Source organism: Scardinius erythrophthalmus (assembly GCF_964197995.2).
Source record: "Scardinius erythrophthalmus genome assembly, chromosome: 5".
Classification (NCBI taxonomy): Eukaryota; Metazoa; Chordata; class Actinopteri; order Cypriniformes; family Leuciscidae; genus Scardinius; species Scardinius erythrophthalmus.
The window spans coordinates 45,051,528-45,065,901 of record NC_138225.1 but is presented as its reverse complement, the minus strand read 5'-3'; the positions used below and the strand labels follow the sequence as shown (position 1 = coordinate 45,065,901).

Genomic DNA, 14,374 nt, shown 5'->3' with positions numbered 1-14,374 from the left:
GTATTGATATTTTATTTCCATACCACACTTCCTATGTTACAGATACTGTTGCTTCTCTTTGAGCCCACCAACAGACCAACACTAAGTATTGCTTGAGTGCTGTCAATCAGTGTGATTTTATATATATTTTATGAATAAAATAGTGTTACCTAAGAATTTCTTAATTATCTTTTTTGTGATGATGTTGAAAAATAAATATGAAAAAATAACTTCCATTAAAAAAAATACATTTTATACATTTATATTCTTTTTCCGATCCTCCATGCTGATATCACCAAAAAGAATATTTCTGGATTTATTTATTTATTTTGTCCCTGGTAGTATGACCATACTGTACTTTGTTTTAAATCGATTATTTATTTATTTGATTAATTTTTCGTATTTGTAAAGTACAGTCTGTCAAGGGCTGTGGTAACTAACGCTCAATTCCTGTAGATGGCGTCAGTGCGTCTCGTGAAGGACGAGAACACAGTAGTAACTGCATACAAGCATCATGGCCAAAGCCACTTTAAGGCAAGCCGCCAGGGTTAGCAAAAAGCTTGCTAACGCAGTGCTACGCAGGGAAGAAAACCAGGGACCGTTTTTTTCTAATGGATGTCTATGGAGGAGAGGCTTCACTACGCTGAATAAACTGCTTTAAAGGGAAAACGGCTTATCATTTAACGAATCGACGGGCTATCGGCTAATCTTCAACATGTTTGCTCTTAAACATTCGTTTTGGATTGATCTATTTGTGTAGTTCACACCGTAAAAAATGCTGATTTTTAAGAGAAACCACGGGCAATTGCGCGACAGGTAGAAATCAGTTTACGGCACTTCTCATTCATTTCAATGGGATCCGCAAACAGTGAGTGACTGTCGCACAAGGCCAAGGCTGTAATGCGATTGGTAATCAAGGCACACGTGATCCACTTTGGCCGTTACGCATTCTCCAATGGTAGAGCCACGGACCTTCGTATCTCCCAATAATAAGACCATCTCTGTCATGGCAGCGCTCGTACGGAGAGTGTTTGTAGCCCACCTGGTAGGCGCGAGAAAGAGCGGGTAAGTGTATTACGTTATTTTAAATGTTTGTGAAAGAATGTAAATTACACCACACCTTATTCGGTAAATACAGACACGTGCTGGTTTCAATATCCCAAAAAGTCGCTGATTGGCAAACCCGGTCGAGACGGTTAAAGTGACAGACCCTGAGACCCAGCTGATCTCGAGGTTGTGCCAACTTCAGCAGGGCAGCATTAGCGCAAGAGCAGGGACATGTTTTTCTTGCCTTAGAATAACCTTTCTATAAAGTTGAATTACTTGGTTTTTACTTCTAGGCCCATTTACTATAATTAATGCAAGACCTGCTGACTGCTACGTTATGTCTATGCTAGCTGGACGAATTTCAAGATATTTATTAATCAATTTTCTTCACTACTGTTTTACCAATACTGCCTATTTCTACATGGCGTCATTCTTTAAAGTTGTTCGTACTGAGACCCTCATAAATGTGCATATTACCAATTGTGTAATTTGTTTTGTTCAGTTTTCTGCAGAACGGTGGCTTTGGTCTGAGATGGGGTCATCAGAGGTTATTCTCCAAAGGTCAGTCTCACTCCACATCTGGGACGTGCAGAGTTTCTCTGGGGCTCAAATGTAAAAAGAGGGCATATATATATATATATATATATATATATATATATGCTGTGCATCACAGAAATAAATGATATAAAAAAGTATATTAAAATAGAAAACCATTATTTAATAATTGTTTTCTATAATTTTGATCAAATGAATAAAGGTTTGATGCGCATAAGGGACTTCTTAAAAATAAAAAAGTAATCTGTGTGCAAATATTTGACCAGTAGTACTGTACTATTATACTATTGCAGCAAAATTATCAAAAATGTTAAAATGATAAAGTCACCATTTCGCATGTTATTGTCAGCCTACACTTCACATAATATTTCACATAATATTTACATTTAACAAACTATGATAGTTTCATCAAATGGTAAACGTTGTATCAATATAGACTAAATACAAGTGACTTGAATACTATACTTACCATTAATGCTACTTTTGGTGCTGGTTTTGTGCAGTGCTTTGTAGTCAATTAACATCCATTAGTTCAACGACGCAGATTCAGATCGCTTCATAAATGCAAATTCGATTTATTTATTTATAAACGTTTTATTTATAATATACTTATATATATGATTTATTTATAAATGACTGGAAAATGACACCTCCACTTCACATTGTCCAATGAAATTTGAACTTGTTGTGCCAGATGACGATTGGTCGGTGTAGTATACATGACAAACAGGCTTCAATGAATTATGAAATATTTTAAAATATGTGATATGTGAATTTTTAATTGAATCGTTTAAAAAAAAAAGTTAAAAAATTGTTTGGTTTATTTTTTTCCTGCCGTCGAGCCATAAACTCACTGAAAGAACCATATTTGGCTCGAGAGCATCGGTTCCCGAGCAGACTGTGGGATAGCTACGTTTACACTAGTGCATTTTCATTTTAAAATGCATTACTTTTTCTACGGTTATGCCTGCCGTCCACGCACTACTCCGGAGTTTTAGACCCTCGAAAACGGAGACCGAGTAGTACACCAGAGTGCAGTCTGGACGATGGGGCGGGGTGACACATTGGGCCACCCCCAATTTAATTGGTTTATTATACAGAAAAAATATGCTCATTGCTCACTTAAAGTGGCACTGACTTATCTGCTGGGTAAATTAATAAATATAATATAGCTAAATATCAAACATTGTATCATTTATATCAGCAACATATTTCTTTATATTGCCCAGCCCTAAAACTGCTCAATATTAAAGCTTTACAGGCCTACTTTTTAGACTTTTTGCTAAGCTGCTTTAAAACGATGTGAATTGACCGTTCGCAAAACCCCGCCCTCGAACGGTCCTCTTCCAATCCTAGCTCAGCAACTGTAACTAAGGAGAAGGACCTCCGTCAAACATTGCGATTTCAGCATATGGTGAAACGATGCGCCTATGGCACCTGCAAGTCTGACACTAGGTACCCCAAAAGTTTAGAGGGAGGGGTCGTTTTTTCGCCTTTCCAAAACCCAAGACCCAAGCAGAAAGATGCAGACAATGGATTAAGCAGTGTGGGAGACCTCACTCACAGCTAAATGCCTCGAAGATTAATAAGCATACATATGTCAGCGTATATAATATATAAGCGTCAGTCACGCCCGTTTCACATACTCCGTAGTCCGTTTGCAGTGCGTTTTTTTTTTTTTTGCACCCATGTTAACAGGTAAAGCTTTCACACTGCACGCGGATGCTGCAATCGTTTCTGCACCGAGTCTATTTTTGCTGTGCTGCACGCGCTGAATTAAAGTGACAGCGCATGGTTCTTGGTCAAAACGAACACAGATTGACATGAAAATATAATAATCTCACCATAAATACATTTAATAAAATAAAATGTAGTAAACTCACCATAGCCTAAATGTATTTTTGGACTTGCAGACTTGGAGGAGTTCCATTTGCACACAAGCACACACACACGACTTGTTTAAATACATTTATATTGTTAATAAATAACAGTAAATTGTTGTTGTACCAGCAATATCTTCAAGTTGTGATTTGCCAATGCAAGAGAGTTAGTAGTTAGCCTACTGGCACCTTTTTTTTCCCACTTCAAGCACTGGCCTCGATTGTTGTATATTCCCGTCTTTGCTTATTTTACCATTTTGAACATATCCCTCCACTGCATATTGCAGCCCTTTCTGTCGTGCTCTGGGGGATATGTCTGCTGCATTACTCCAAAACCAATCACTTATACCAGTATGGAGCTCAACCCAGCCATGTGTCTGTTTCTCAATTGTTTGACGGGCGTAGTAACAATAACTAGGGGGCGTGGCTTTTGCGAACGGTCAATTGAGCGCTAAACGAATAATTGTGACTTGACTGTAGAACTAGGTATATATAGGCTATATAGCATTATTTATATAGGCTATATAGCCTGTATATCGTGGCCACAAATGCAGAGTAGGCTATATTACACGGCAGTCTGCCTGAAGGGATTGTTTGTTGTACAGTAACTTCTTCTAACTTAAGTCGTATTAATTGTTTAACTTGTATTAAGTTAATCAAAACATTATCCAATTGCTCGTTCCTGAAATCGCCATGGTTATCACTTAATATTTCTGTAGTACGGCCCCAAACAGCGTAGTAGTAGATCATTCATAAACTCGTACATAGGAAAAGGAATGCGCATGCTCATGCCTCAAGCGTCTATGCCAATAAGATTGCTGTATTATAAACCAATGAAATTGGGGGTGGGCGGAGCGACACGTCATTCTCGTGTTACGCAGCAAGTTTGAGATTCAGTAAGCGGTTTGTTTTCGCGTGTCAAGCAGATTTGGTTGAGCTTCAGTTTATGTTTGCTGATGAATGTTTAGATGTGAATTAAATCTGTTCATCATATAAAGCAGGGTTCACCAATCTCGGTCCTGGAGGGCCGCTGTCCTGCAGAGTTTAGCTCCAACCCCAATTAAACACACCTGAACCAGCTAATCAAGGTCTCACTAGGCATACTAGAACTTTCAAACAGGTGTGTTGGAGCTGGTTGGAGCTAAACTCTGCAGGGACAACGGCCCTCCAGGACCGAGATTGGTGAACCCTGATATAAAGCGATCGTGTCTCTAGAGAAAATTTGGACTAAACTGCTCAATTCATATGGATTAGACTTTGATCCTAGACCAGAAGTTATGGGCAGATCATGTTTTCTCCATAATAATAGCGTATTGGCGAAATATATTTGGCAAATGATCAAGTTTGCATAAATCACACCATAGGCTATACAGACTCTTAAAGGTCTCTATAAATTAAAATAACATCTTGCCAAGTATGAGCCTTTACTGTCAGATAATATCGGGGATATTTTAGTGGATTCACTTTGCATTTAAATGCGGTTGTCTCTCCTGAATCTCTGCAGTGTATACTTGGCCGTTGGTCCTCTTAGCAGCATGAAAAATAAAATTTATTCAAATTGTGAATGAATTATTCACAGAAAGCGAGTAAAAAGCGCTCCCTTAATAACTGAAGCTGTCAATCACTTCAGTGTCAGCTCAGTTGGCTGACAAAACGAGTTGTGATTAGAAACCTTTGACTGTTTTCAGATTGCAGAGCGTGAACACAAATAAGCGCTGGACCGTTTGCGAATTGAGTCGAAATAGTCTTGGCTATTCGGCCCACGGTCCATCTGTGCCTATTGATTCCCAACCTGCACCGCAAATGACAACATAAATATTATTCCATCCGTTACATCAAATATTAGCTGTTCATCCACCCGCGTGCAGGACTCTGGTGCATATCTTTGTTTGGATTCTAAAAGCGACAAATGTTTCTATTTACAAGATGTGAGGGCGGAGTGGAGGTGTACAAGCTACTGCTGGCGGGTGTTTTGGAAGTTCAAAGAAAAATCTAGAGATTTAGATCTTGAAGAATCCGAAAGGGGACTGGATCAGAGGCAAAAAAGAGGACAGATGGCACAGGAGAAGATGAGGATGAGATTGAGGTAGCATGGTCACAAATAGGGAAAGTAAAGGGGAAAGATAAGAGTTCTAACAAGTCAAGTCACCTTCATTTATATTATGCTTCATAAAATACAGATTGTTTCAAAGCAGCTTTACAGTGATAACAGGAAAATTATACATTTCGACTGAAGTCAGTTCAGTGTTGATTCAGTTCTGTTGTAAAGAACATCATTTATTAAATTAGTTCATTTCATATATAAAGCAGTTCTGCAAAAATTGTCATTGTCCAGCTCAGTTCAGTTCTCATACAACAGCTTCAGTACATTCAGATCAATCATATTGTTGAATATTAAGTGTCCCCAACCAAGGCAACAGTGGCAAGGAACCAAAACTCCATCAGGTGACAGAATGGAGAAAAAAAACTTGGGAGAAACCAGGCTCAGTCAGTGGGGCCAGTTCTCTTCTTGCCAATGAACGAACAGTGTGATTATGATTCAGGCTGCATCACAAGACAGAATTCAGATTGGGTTCGGTAGCATTCAAATATTTGTCCAGTTCCTTTTGCTGGTCATAGGGGTCTGTGTAGAGGACCTGTCTGGTTCTTGGGTCTTTGCTGAAGACCTGTGCCAATGGCTGTCATGTCGACGAGGTCTTCACAGGGGATTGTCTAGTAGACACGATCTCTGCTGACATTCAGGGCTGCAATGTGGTCGAGAAAGGGAGAGTAGAACCTGTAGTGACATAACCAGAGGAAAAAGGAAAATCAAGAGGAGTCCAAAAGTAGTATTATGGACGGTGAAAGAGAGGATGCGATTAAGTGTCGGGATGAATTAAGAATGATAGTTTGGTGGAGAAGGTATGTTAGAAGTAAATCCAGTTGCTCTAACAAAAGAGTTGAAGGAATTAATAGGGGAGGTCAAATTTGCAAAAATTCTTCAGGATGGAGCTCTAACACTTACAAAGCAGTTGTCGTTCGTGTCAGTAAGTCATCAATAAAACAAGGCATCTGTTTACTGTCAGGGATTTGTCGTGTCGCATCGCGCTGCATGCCTGCATCCAATGTAGACAACATCACTGATTAAAATGGGTTCTATTGTCTTTTGTCGCATCACGCTGCTCACATCCTGCGTAGTAATAAGCAAAAGATAGCAATGAGTATAAAGATGATATGCAAACATAATGGTAGGACAAAGGTTGTGGATAAGAGGAGTGATTAGGGGAGTTCTTTTAGGAATAACAATGGACAAGGTTACAAGAAATTTGGAAGGAGATAAAGTGGTGGAAGCAAGACGTTTGAAAGGATTAGAGATGGAAGTAGAATAGTTTCAGTTCTACTGAAATTTGAAGGAGGAGTTCTGCCAGAACGAGTCAAATTAGTTATCCAGTTAGATCTTATGTAGAACCTCTGTTGCGATGTTACCATTGTCAGAGATACTGGCATACTGCTACAGTATGTAGATCAAAGAAGAGATGTGCTTGTTGCGGGGGAGAGCATGAACATGGGAAATGTGGAGAAGGTGTAGAAGTAAAATTCTGCAATCGTGGAGGAGATCATAGTGTGGCTGTAGAAATACAACAGGAGATGGCAAAATGTAAGTTATCCTATGCACATGCTGCCAAGGCAGTAGATAAAGAACAAATAAAAATATAAAGGGAGAGTAGAACCTGTAGTGACAGATAAGTCATATCTATTTATATACAAGCGATAAAAGAATAAAAGAAGATATGCTGATTGTTAGTAAGACAAATGTCTTATCTTTATAGCTGAAGTAATAAATTGTTCAACATAGACTGAAAAGAGAATGGACAAAATTCTAATTATAATAAGCGCTGAATAGAGGTTCTTGGATGTAAATTGGGCTGACCTGGGAAACAATTAGAGAAGAATAATGGCATATATTCAAAATAGCCAAGAAACATGTTATGGATAAAAATGCTGCTAACTATCCTTCAGTGGTATGCTAGGAGTTTGGTGCCTAATGGTTAGGAATTGAAAGGATATATAGATCATATGGGGCAAAGAAAACTCTGAAGTAATATGTATCCAAGAATCATGGTTGGCTAAACCAAAATTGATTTTGTTTTAAATGGTTACATAAATGTGAGAAGAGATTGTAGCAAAGGTGGAAAGTGTACGTTTGTTAAAGCAGAATTGCCTTATAAAGTGGTGGGTAAAGGCAGTAGTCGAAATATGTAGTAGTCGAAGTATGAGCAGGAATCGATAGTTATGTAATAATGAACTTCTACAATCCATGTAAAAGATTGGTGTTGAGTGACTTATTGAGGGCTTAAATGAAGAAAGAGTAATTTGGTGTGGGGATTTTAATGCACATAACACTGTATGGGGAGGAAAAATTATGGTGGTTTGAGGAATGTAATATAGTGATGAAAGAGAATTTAAAGCTTTTTAATACTGGACCCATAACTGGCAGCATTTGATACATTATAAGAGAGCACAAGCTGAAGTTACAAGGAAAATTAGGAGTGCAATAAAAGGAAAATGATACATTTCTGTAATAAAATGGGTAAAAGTACTCCAATTCAAGATGTCCGGAACATGATTAAAAAGATGAGTGGAATAAGGAAAGAGCTCCAATATTAAGAATGATGGAAGAAATGGCAATAAGTGATAAAAAAAGACAAAAGAAATGTTTCGAAGGGCTTTCTTTAGTATTAATAGCTCAGATAATCTAACAAATGAAAGTAAAGGGCGAAGGAATAAAAAGTTATATGAACATCCAAAACTCCAACAGATGGTGTACAATATGTTCATTTCTCTTATCCATGTTAATTTCTCTTATCCATAATAAAGAGAGCACTAAAATCAATGAAATCATCAATGAAATCACCCTGACACCTGCAAAACTCCGGTTACTTCACCTCTGTTGGTTGACGCCTAAGAGTCTCATGAGCCGAACGACTTCTTGCCCCTTTTGAAACTATCACTCGGGAATAAGATCTTTAGTGTCTCACTAATCTGTTAACTTGCTCCACAAACTAACTTGCTGTGCAGCAATAATAACCAGACAGACTTCAGCAAATGCCCTTTAAATGATTTTAATCACGGCCGGAAGAGTTCTCGAGCATTTCTCAGAAGAGAATCTCTCCCAAAAAAGAATAATACATCAGGTTTTTATATGGAAGAGACATATACAACAGTAAGATTAATGTGACCTATTACTCATGATAATTTTCCTTCAATATGATTGGTTCAGTCTGTGCAAAACAAGCCCCCATTTCGCCCTCTGTTACTGGCAGAGCAAATTTAGATCTCAAAATCATAAAAAAAATGGAAGAGGTTAGAAGTTCATTTGATTACTCAATATGTTATGAGACTGTTATAGACTTTATATTTTTGATATTGTCTAGCCAGCATCTCAAATTTTCCACTGGTAACACATCCTCAGAGTATATTTTGTTCAAGTGTTAGAATTTTATGTTAAGTAATGTTGGATGTTAGACTTATGATTCGTTTAAAATACAGTTTACTATTTTATTTAAAAAAAATCCATCACATTGGTTACAAGGTAGTTTGTGACGTCAGAAACACCAGCGATATTAAACTGTGTTTTTGACTCTGCAATAGTGTTGACTTATGCATTTGTGCAAGGTTTGTCTTAAAGCATATTAAAAACACCACATAAACATTAAAAACTTGAATTTTCACTACAGGGGAACTTTAAAACATCTTAGTGTAAAATCATTAGAAGTGACTCTAAAATGTTTCAGTATGATTTGGACTGAGGGAAAATTGCAGAATAGCTGGAAAGAGGTGTTAATAATTCCAATAAAGAAACCAGGAAAGGATCCTTTGAATTATAGACCTATAGCTTTGACAGATAATTTATGCAAATTAATTAAAAGTATGATGGTTAATCAACTAATGTATTACTTGGAGATTATTTAAAAAAAAATTTTTTGCTGAGTATCAGAGTGGTTTTAGAATGCCGAATGTCGGTAACCAAACAGTTAATGGACCCCATTGTTTTTGCATAGTATTTTTTTATTTTTTTCATACTATGGACATCATTGTGGTCCATCAACTATTTGGCAACGACATTCTTCAAAATATTTTCTTTTGTGTTCAGCAGAAAAAAAAGAAATTCATGCAGGTTTGGAGCTTGAGGGGGGAGTAAATGATGACATAATTTTATTTTTGGGTGAACTATCGCTTTAAAAATAAATATGGACTGTATAACCAGTTTAATACGGATGCATCAAAGGATCCAAAGAAAGGACAAGTGGGAATTGCCTACACTATTCCAAAACTGAAAACAGAAGAAGGGAAAAGAATATCAAGTCTATGTATCAGTGTTCACAGGGGATGTTCACAGGGCAGCTACTTGCTATAATGATTGCATTATATAAAATATATGATATGAGACTAAAACATACAATTATTTCTTCGGACTCAAGACTTAGTATTGATGCTCAACATTCAGATACAAGACAGGACATAATGCTAGCTCCATTTAATCAGGAGGGGAAAGGAAAGAAGAATGTGCTATTTCCAGCATAGGCCATACAGGGCTGAATAATACTATGTATATAATATTAAAACACCCAACAGGTTTTTGTGATGGGTGTGGGACTAGAGAAACAGTAGAACATGTAGCCTAATTATGCATTGCAAGAGATATTCAAATGAGAGAAATACATTATCCAGGGAATTAAGAAAGAAGTATCAATTCTGAAGAGTATTTATACAGTAGTCAACATTTGAAGTGGATCAAAACCTTTCATCAAAGTTGTACATACATTTTGAACAATACCCGTTCTTGTCTTAGGACAACTTTGATGAACTTTTTTGATCCACTTCAAATGTGGACTACTGTAAGTCCTGATAATGGTAGTAAAGTATCAATATTGATAGAATATCTAATAAAAACTAATCTGTATAAAAGAATTTAGGATCTGAGCTTCACTAGAGGAACTGAACATGCAGCGCTAGTGTGGTTTGCACCCTGAAGTGTCTTGGAGGGAGAGAAAAGGGTAAAGAGGAAAAGTCTTTGATTCAGTTCCCAGTAGGTGGCAGTAATGTACTTTCTAGTATGCCACCTTCCAGAAAGAAAGAAAGAAAGAAAGAAAGAAAGAAAGAAAGAAAGAAAGAAAGAAATGTACAACTTTTGCAGCGTTAAACAGTGTAGCCAACCATAAACGTTGATTTCTTGAACGCAATGGCCAATCAGAGGTATTAAAGTTAGCACTGAACAAAAACTCCAGGGTGGAGACAAATCAGGTCCTCCCTCAAAATCGGGTCTCTGTCAGGACCCCAAGCAATCCCATTGGCTCAAATTGCTTTTAATAAGTACTCTCTTTAGCGCCTGAATCAATTCCTACAAAATCACATTATGATGAATGCTGTTTTTGCACTGTTATAATGACCATTAATGTCTGTATTAGTTAGCTTATGTACTAGCATAGCTTACAGATACCTGATTATCCCGATAGCTTGGCTTATAGACTCGTTTGCAGTGCACTTACCCTACATGTATTCACGATTATCTTTAATGTAATTGTTAAATTAAGTGATAAATGTCTAAATATTTCAGTTATTAAAAAAATGCAGTTGTTTAATTATTCACTTAATAGGCTATTATTATTATTAATAAGACAGTTTATCAAGTGAAATAAATTTTCAGTTTGTTTTATTATGCACTATATAGTAAGCTGTGCATATTCTAAATGAATATTGTTCATAAGTATAATCATTAACTGATAGTTGAAAGAGACCCTATTTCGAGGGAGGACTCTATTTGTCATGTTTTGAGCGGTGACTGAGTGGATTCTGTTCATTATAACAAACAAACATTGTGTAAATAAAAGATTGTGCAGTCAGCTTCATTTATTGTAACAGAACTTTGTGAGAGAGCGATGAGCTAAAATGAGTGACCGCTTTTTAGTGATTATAAATGGAGTGCTCTTTGCGTGCTTTCTTCCATACCAAATCCCACACACAGTATGCTTGCTTTTCTGTTAAAATTAAATCTTTAAAGACAGACCTACTGTGAGCTACAAGGTTGTTAATCCATGGTATTTGCTTCCGCTGACGCCGTCAGCCTGCATTATTTCAGCTTATTTTTTAAATAATCATGTTTACAGTGGAATTCCTGGTGAAAAACTGCATTACCCAATACCCATGATGCTGTACAGAAAATGACACTAATCAGAGAGTCAAAAAAGCAACGCGCTACTCCCATTAAGCACTGTGAATGATGTAATGGTGATGGTTTTATACATATCAACATTTGTAAACGAGTAGTTTTATATTTCACCTCGTTGCTGATTGGCTTGGTTCATGGCTTATAACACTTTAACAAAGACTATTTTAAAATCCATATTGGAAAATGAATGGAACAATACTTCTGAAAGTATGAAAAAGGGGGCGGGCACCGCTGCATTGTTTTTGTTTATTTGTCATTATTGTTTTTTTGTTTTTGTTGAATTATTGAAGTTTATCAAGTTAGGCTAAATGAAAATGAGAAATTTACTTTGGCAGCTAGCCAAAGTGTGTTTGTGTGTAAAACACAATATATGGAACCTGTCCAGACAATGCTTTGGCAAACCCCCAGGCATGGTTTTGTTTGAACTTTTGAATATTTTGTCTTTCTTCTGAATATTTGCAATTGATCTCTAAATGAACCTAATGAATACATTTTAATGATGGATTTTTGTTTTATAATTATTCACTAGTGTTCAAAGTTTTGGTGTTGCTAATTCTTTTTAAGTCTCTAATGCTTCATTCATTTGGTAGGAATACTGTAAAACAAAATGTAATATTGTAAAATATTATTACAGTTTAAAATAACTGTTTATTTTAATATATTTTAAAATGAAACTTATTCCTGTGATGGCAAAGCATCACATCGTTCTTTAGATATCATTCTACTATGCTGTTTTGCTGCTCAAGAAAAATGTCGTCTTATTATCCATGTTAAAAACAGTTGTGCTGCTGCTTAATATTTTTGTAGAGTCTGTGATACATATTTTAAGGGGTCTTTGACGAATAAAAAAGTTCAAAAGAACAGCATTTAGTTGAAATATACTTTTGTGTAACATTGTAAAAGTCTTTACTTTCACTTTTGATCAATTCAATGTTTCTTTGCTGAAAAAAAGTATTTATTTCCATTTTTAGGTTTTCCTGGACTGCAGTCCCGTGTACGACCTCTTCCTCTTCTTATAGCTACAGGCGGGGGCTATGCAGGATACGACCAGTATGGGCGATACAAAGATCGGCAGCTGGAAAAGCTGGGCATTGAAGTGCCACCACGGATTGCCAATGGAGTTCAGGTAAGGTCAAACTCGGAGCACATTATTCATTATGTGTAAAATTCCCAAATAAAAACTGTTGCCATTGAAAATTTGTTGTCTGCCATTTCCATAACCTCTTTCCCACATTCTAATTTCGGCACCGGAGGTTGTTTGCCATGAACTACAGTATGCAAATCTTTCAAGTTTACTGAAACTGAAAACTGATGCCCAATCATTCAAAATTCTTTCAACCCTAAAGCCATTTTTCTCAGTATTTGTCCTGTTTTTAATTAAGTTGGGACACTGATGGAATAACCTGTGTTAAATGTCTTCAATGTCTCTGGATACTGAGATACTCTGTGGAGCCCATGTTCAAAAGTGTGCGTGTGCGTGTGCGTGTGCGTGTGCGCGTGTGTGTGTGTGTGTGTGTGTGTGTGTGTGTGTGTGTGTGTGTGTGTGTGTGTGTGTGTGTGTGTGTGTGTGCGCGTGTGCGCGTGCACTGGGGTAAAAGGCGCATTTGACTTTATTTTCCTTTTAAACCACAAGATGGCACAATTCACTTCATCACTTTTCTTAACAACCGCGTTTGACATGCACATGGAAATTTGGCTGATCCTTGATCGCGGACAGCAACGCAAAGTTGATTCTGTTTTTAAAATGTTGTAGATTTATGTAGCGAATGAGAATCAATAAAATTGACTATTTTGAGACAGGTTTTTCAGTTTTGTTCATGGTAATTAAATGAACAGTTTTTCACTAACGGAAGAATATGTAAAAGCCGGTGCGGATCTAGAAAACTATTAATGGGGTGGCGTGAGGACTGTGAGGGGTGGCAACACCAAAGAAATGAGCATTCAATCATGTATACTACGTAGCCCATATCACCTATACTGTATATATACTATAATTAAATACATCAACAACACATTGTAAATGTGTCTGAGCTCTTTATAGAAGAGTTTAGTAACAAAAACTTTTGAAATGAACGGTCAAATATCAATGCACTGAGACCTAAATGCCCAGTATGCTAGATGTCACTTTTTCAGAACAATAACAAAGGTGTAGCTTGATGACGCTGTGAATGAGCGTGGAATCATGGGAATTGTCATCTTCATCTCCACAGCCGATGGAAAGCAATCCTACGGGACTCAGGCAGAAATCATATTTATGGAGGAGATAATGTTTTACTACTGTTACTGTAATATGAAGCAGGGCTGGGCCGAGAGCTGTGGGAGTGAATGCTAATGGCAGACACATGCGCGAATCACTGGTCTCGAGTCAAAACTGAGGAGCTACGGAGCTTTTATTATGCTCAAATGCCACAGTCGGCCGCTCTTTTCATTTAGTTTATTTTATGATTAGTTACATTAATCATCCGCCACCTTCCTTGAACGTGAACTTTGTTAGTTACGTTTGATCACTTAAAATCACATTATTTTATTTAATTCTAATAAAACAGCCACAAGTCCTGAATAACTACTCATAAAGGTCACTTTATTTGACAAATTAAAATTCTGGCTGCGCTCTTTTACTTGGTCAAAACAATCATATCAAAATACATTTGAGTGTGTTGACAGTTATGTTATACTCTGCGTTTGCTTGGATGCTATGGGACAC

At 37.0% G+C, this 14,374-nt stretch overlaps 1 protein-coding gene across 2 annotated transcripts in view; it reads left to right on the top strand.

The window, feature by feature from the left end:
- Positions 1-549: 549 nt before the first annotated feature.
- Positions 550-14,374, top strand: part of pisd (phosphatidylserine decarboxylase) — a 36,701-nt gene continuing 22,876 nt past the window's right edge. The window contains exons 1-3 of one of the 2 annotated variants that reach the window (XM_081366167.1): positions 550-1,044; positions 1,529-1,587; positions 12,642-12,796. In XM_081366167.1, the coding sequence (XP_081222293.1) occupies positions 935-1,044; positions 1,529-1,587; positions 12,642-12,796 (324 nt within the window). In that variant the 5' untranslated portion in view covers positions 550-934. The remainder of the gene's footprint in view (positions 1,045-1,528; positions 1,588-12,641; positions 12,797-14,374) is intronic. The other variant, XM_081366168.1, reaches the window with a different exon arrangement.